General features: G+C 35.3%; 1 protein-coding gene across 1 annotated transcript; it reads right to left on the reverse strand.

The window, feature by feature from the left end:
- Positions 1 to 1,543: 1,543 nt before the first annotated feature.
- On the reverse strand, positions 1,544 to 5,201 carry LOC131010576 (alcohol acyltransferase 9). The gene is made up of 2 exons (XM_057938156.1): positions 4,552 to 5,201; positions 1,544 to 2,625 (listed from the first exon to the last, which is right to left on the reverse strand). Exons 1-2 carry the CDS (start codon positions 4,990 to 4,992, stop codon positions 1,699 to 1,701), a joined length of 1,368 nt encoding a protein of 455 aa, XP_057794139.1. The 5' UTR covers positions 4,993 to 5,201; the 3' UTR covers positions 1,544 to 1,698.
- Positions 5,202 to 5,515: the final 314 nt, after the last annotated feature.

The following is a 5,515-nucleotide window of genomic DNA, read 5'->3' on the forward strand; positions in this document are numbered from 1 at the left end:
GAATGAAAAAGTTGCCAAGAGCCAAGAGTATCTTTCATTTAGATCTATAAAGTGGTCTAGTAGTGGATTGACTAGTGGACAATAAATATTTATTATATATGTGTGTGTGTGTGTGTGAATTTCAAGAAGGGGGGATGATTATTGTAAATGAAATTCATCTACTAATTAAATGGCACTAAGCTGAAAAACAATTTATAATGGACTAGGTGATGATGATAATAATTACACTTAAAAAAGTTATACAACTTATACTAATGATAATAGAAGTTCAACATACTATACGAGAATGATATGTTTCACTTAATTAGTTCTAACATGATGGTTCTAGGGCAAGTTCTAATATGGTAACAAATGGCAAGATAATTATAGAAAACTAATACAATAAAAAATAGTTATACTAATGATAATTGAACTCGAACATGTTATACCAATGATACGTTTCACTTAATTAGATCTAATATGGTGTTTCTGTGGGAAGGTACGTCTAATAATAATAATAATAATAATGATGATGATGATGATGTTTTGGAGAAAAAAAGTTAAAAGTATATAATATAAGATTTTTAAAAATAAATATCAATTTAAAATTTCAAACGAATCTCATTTTATCAAAAATATTATGAACTTTTATGAATGTCTATTAGAAGCATGTACTATATATCAAAAATTTTCAGGCTCTAGAATATTGACGTGATTCGCCATTAATATAGTAAATATGTCCAAACTAAAATATAAAAAATGTCTAGTATAAATTATGAGGCATCGAAGATTTATGAAAAAAATTTCTGAATTTGATTTCTGTTGGCAGAGGTTAATTGGATGGTGTTTTGAGCGTTCCTAACACTTTGTGATGGAGTTGGGTGGAAAGGCGGTGTTGACCGTATGGCGTTTTTCGTCATCCATCTTTTTCTTAAAACATCGTCATTTCGGTCATCACCATCACAACCGACAACCTACTCTAACACTCTTTGCCCCAAAACGAATCCAACACATTATTCATAAATCTCCTAAAGACTAAAGTTCATGATTTAATAAACATTTTTCATAAAATACAAAAATAGTATTGGATCTAAAATGATATTTAATTATATACTATGGTTATAATTCTACATGCAATAGCATTTGGGAAAATGAATTTGGGACAACTTTGATGAAAGTTTTATAGTTCATGATTAGTAGATATTTTTTATATATAATTCAAAATATTTTGATAAACTGAGTATAGTTTGAGATTTTAAAGTGATATAGCTAAGCATTTGATAGCTATCTTGTGACCCTATATAACTTTTGTCATAAATGCAGAATTATTCCCACTTACAAATATGTTTGAGATATTTGGAGAACTTATAATTAAGATGTATAGGTTTTTCGGATAACTTTTATATAGATAAGACAAGTATTAATCAATTAGAAAAACCATATATATATAATGAGGTTTAATTGTATGCAAAAAAAAAAAAAAAAAAAAAGGGTGATCGATGTGCGTATATTGATCTAGCGGTAGAAGGTTAATGTCGAAAACCTGGAGTTGTTGGTCGCGCAGTTTGACATACAAACTTGTCTCAAATATACGTATTAAATGGACAGACATAAATACACTCCAAATTAACTTGCTGCATTTGATGACATACAAAGAGTTGATAAATGATTGGACATTTTAGCATATATTTTGAATGAGAAAATAGAATTAAAAGTAGGTCAAACAGAAACCATCTTGAAATGATCTACTCCATAGTGATTCTTGGCAACAAGGCCATCAGCATCAAATTGAGCCATGTAAAACTCGAACTTATCGACTACGCTCTCAGGCATGGACACAACAACCCTAACTGCGTCCATCTCTCCGGCCACGGGCAAGAACAAGCAGTAGATATCACTGTATAAAGGTCCCATGTGAAGAGCCTTCCCTCCCCCAAAATCCAAATCTTCCAGCCCTAGCTTCGACCATTGCGAGATCACCAAACTCGCCGACAAATCCGTCCTCACATTTCCATCATCCAACAAATCAATCACGGATCGAACGTACTCGTCACTGATCATTGATTTCGCGTTTTGCACCAGCTTCACCCCGTGGTGCACGTTAAGCTCCTTAACCTTGGCCTCCGCGCACGCTAGCACGAACCCGTTCCCGTAATACCCCTGCGGCATCTCCGGCTGCATCTTGTTCCGGATGTTGACGGAGAAGAGGAGCTTCACCTCGAATGAGGGGGGTAGCCCCAGCGACCGCACCCAGCTGCGCCACGTGTGGGACGCCAGCACCTCGAAGGTCGTGCATTTTAGCGAGGGGTAGCAATGTCTTTTCAGGTGCACGATCTGGGATGCCGGGAATGTTACGGATGACGTCACCAGCCGCTGCGACTGTAAGAACTCGAAGACGTTGGGCCCCGCTTGCGTTTCGGGGGCAATCTTGGTAAATCCCGGGTGTGCCAAGGTTACTTGTGGAGGCCGCCGGGGTTCCAACACGTGGCGGGAGTGGACCGCTGTGATTGATACATCATTCATGGACGCTGCGGATTGCTGGAGTTGGGCCCACGCATGTAGAAACTGTGATGTCCCGATTCCATCGCAGATGCAGTGATTGATTGCGGTGCACAGAATCACTGCCCCGTCTCGGAGATTCGTCACCTGTTATTAGAGTATTTATAAAACTAAATAATCAGCAAGGGACAAACTATCCAGATGTGTGTGTAAGAGAGAGGGAGGTGCAAGTTGAAGTGTTTTTTTTATTACACTAACTAATTTTAAAAATCTCATAAATATAAAGTAGACTCGAACCTGAAATATTTAACATCCCCAACTTACAGTTTGGTATCAAAGAGTGGTAGGGTCAATTGTTTTTCTTAAAAATTAATAATTCGCACCATCATAGGCCATGTGACAATGTATAACGCACTGTGTATTAAATGATTTGTCGTACGGTACAAGACTCCAAACTGTGTATTAATTATTATGGCTAAAATGAAATCATACGTGTGTAGTGTATACTAGCTACTAGTAAAAGATGAAATCTTGCAAGACATACATAGTTTGTTAACTATATGTAATAAATATGAGAATTCGAACAATATGCACACCTAATTAATTAATAAGTACTTATAATCAATACAAAACAAATTTGACGAAATTCATTTTTCCCTAGTGGCTTTCTACATGCACACGAATGATCGCAAAAATATCATTCTTAATTGTCATGATTACACAAAATATATTTAAATTTTGATTTTTACCTAACACTATTTTCTCTATAAAAAAAATGCATAAATTTTAATTTTTTAGAATCGACATGAATTAGATTTTCAGCCATATTTAATCCTACGAGGAAGTCCAAATTAATTAATTACGAGACAATTTAGAAGTCGCAATAACCCCGGTTGAATTTGCATGCTAGAAATGATGCAGATTCAAAATGAGTTCTATTTTCTGAATTGCCATATAATTAATTTTCGGTTTCCACGTAAGATTAAGTGTGGTCAAAATTCTACTTCGAGTGGAATTCCAAAAATTAAAAGTATCATTTTTTTTTACGAAAAAGTATAATGTTGGTTGAAAATTGAAATAAGGTATATTTGGTGTATTATAAAGAATTACTCCAAAAAAAAATATAACATAAACATTAGTTGTACATAGATAGAAAGTATCGGTAAATTTCGTGATTCGGTAGATATGATTTTGATAGGAGTAATAAACGGATGTAGAGAAATGGAGACCATTGAATGAGATGGGTACAAAAATGAAAAGGTGAAGATTGTGAAATTAAAAGATGTTGGAATATATTCTTGGGGAAGAGAGGCCAAGGCTGAAACCGACACCTGTTCAATACGGCCCAAAAGAGAAAGCTCATTGTCGATGTTATGTCTCTCTCAATATTTATCCAATTTAGGGAAAATATTGCTTTCCATTATTAAGGAATCATCCCCCCAATTGGCCTTCATGGTTATTAGAGATTGTTATTTGTGATTCAAGCTGATTAAACGGTGATTTCCATTTAAGAAAAAAAACAGACAAAGAAACAAAAATCCATTTCTACTTAAACATGATAAATTGTAAATTCCTCTTTTGACGTCATAAAATTGTAAAATCCTAAAAGATTATAGTGGGCGGAAAAGAACTTCAAATCTTCTTTGTAAATGATAACATATCTAGTTTCAAATATATGTTAGGCCCAAGAAATGACAAAAAGGTCTCTTGAACTAAACAAGGAAAACTTTATTCTTATTTTCTATTCTTAATCAAATAAAAGCGAACAAGTAAAATACAAACTTAATTAATTCCATCATCCCAAGTTAGAAGAGGACAACACAAGAAACAAGTGTCGATGCATCCTTTTCTGGGAATATTAATGTGGCGTACCAAATAATTGACTAATGCTAATTAAACAAGGATCTAACTTAGATATACTTTAACAAAACACCCTAACTCTCACAATCGATTTTTCTTTTTATTGTTATATAATTTTTGCGAGGGAAAATTCTCATCATACATATACATTAAAACATTTTGGTATAATCATAATTTCCAAGGAAATAAAAAGTGCAAAGATCTAAAGCAGACCTGAATTATGAGAGGCGGAATATCCAAGAAATCTGGAGCTTCAACTCTGTACAAGAGTTTCCTCATTAAGGCCCTGTTTGGCTTTCCGGCAAACTCAAAAAACTCGTCGCAGCTGAAATCCATGGCTGCTTCAGCGAAAACAGCGCCTTCTCCGTTGCAGTCGACCTCGAGCTTGCGATCGTCGTCTGCGACGCGCCGGCGCAGTCTCCCAGCGAGCGGGTAGAAGTCGACGAGAGCCCGCGAGAGCGAGGTCTTTAGGGTTTCAGCGTCGAGCGATTTTCTGAAAACGTAGAGATATTTGATCGAGAATCTGAGGAATTTCTGATCATCGAGATTGGAAAGGTATAGCGTGTGATTGGGAGTGGGGCGGGCCGGGCAGATTAATACGGGCTGGTTTTGGTAGATGCAATCTGGGAGCTGAGGCTCAGAGGATTTAAGCATGGTAATTCCAGGATCAAACTAAGATATTGCTAATTAATATCTAAACCCACTAGAATCATAGAGCTCGTTTGCAGCACAAACTGATCGTTTTCGCGGCCTCTTTGGTTTGAGAGCACCTTTTCTGCTTATGAAGGGTGCTTGTGAAAATGTGTTGGACATCCTATATATATGTAGTTTCTTTTGTTACTAGGTTACTAAACCTACCTTTCAAAAAAAAAAAAAAGGTTACTAAACCTAAATACACGAGTATATAACTAATTTAATTTTTTATATATAAACTTAAAAAAATTATTTTTAAAAAATATTTAATTATTCAAATTTTTGACACGATTATCAATTATTTAAATTAGGGCTAATTGCCTGTAAATTCCTAACGTTTCCACGGAATTGGTTTTTGCACCTTTTTTTATTTTTCTTCTTTTAAATACCTAACCTTTAGTTTTTGTCTGGAATTTGTCCCGTGACCGGTTTTTACTGACACCGGCGCCGGAAATTACAAGGTGGCAGCCGGAATCGCTGATTT

This window comes from Salvia miltiorrhiza, chromosome 2 (genome assembly GCF_028751815.1).
Source record: "Salvia miltiorrhiza cultivar Shanhuang (shh) chromosome 2, IMPLAD_Smil_shh, whole genome shotgun sequence".
NCBI lineage: Eukaryota > Viridiplantae > Streptophyta > Magnoliopsida > Lamiales > Lamiaceae > Salvia > Salvia miltiorrhiza.

Excerpts from the sequence above, each read along its gene's own strand:
- LOC131010576 (XM_057938156.1), bottom strand. The coding sequence starts at position 4,992 with ATGCTTAAATCCTCTGAGCCTCAGCTCCCAGATTGCATCTACCAAAAC. Across the intron at positions 2,626-4,551 it reads TTCCGCCTCTCATAATTCAG|GTGACGAATCTCCGAGACGG; the intron begins GTCTGCTTTAGA and ends CTCTAATAACAG.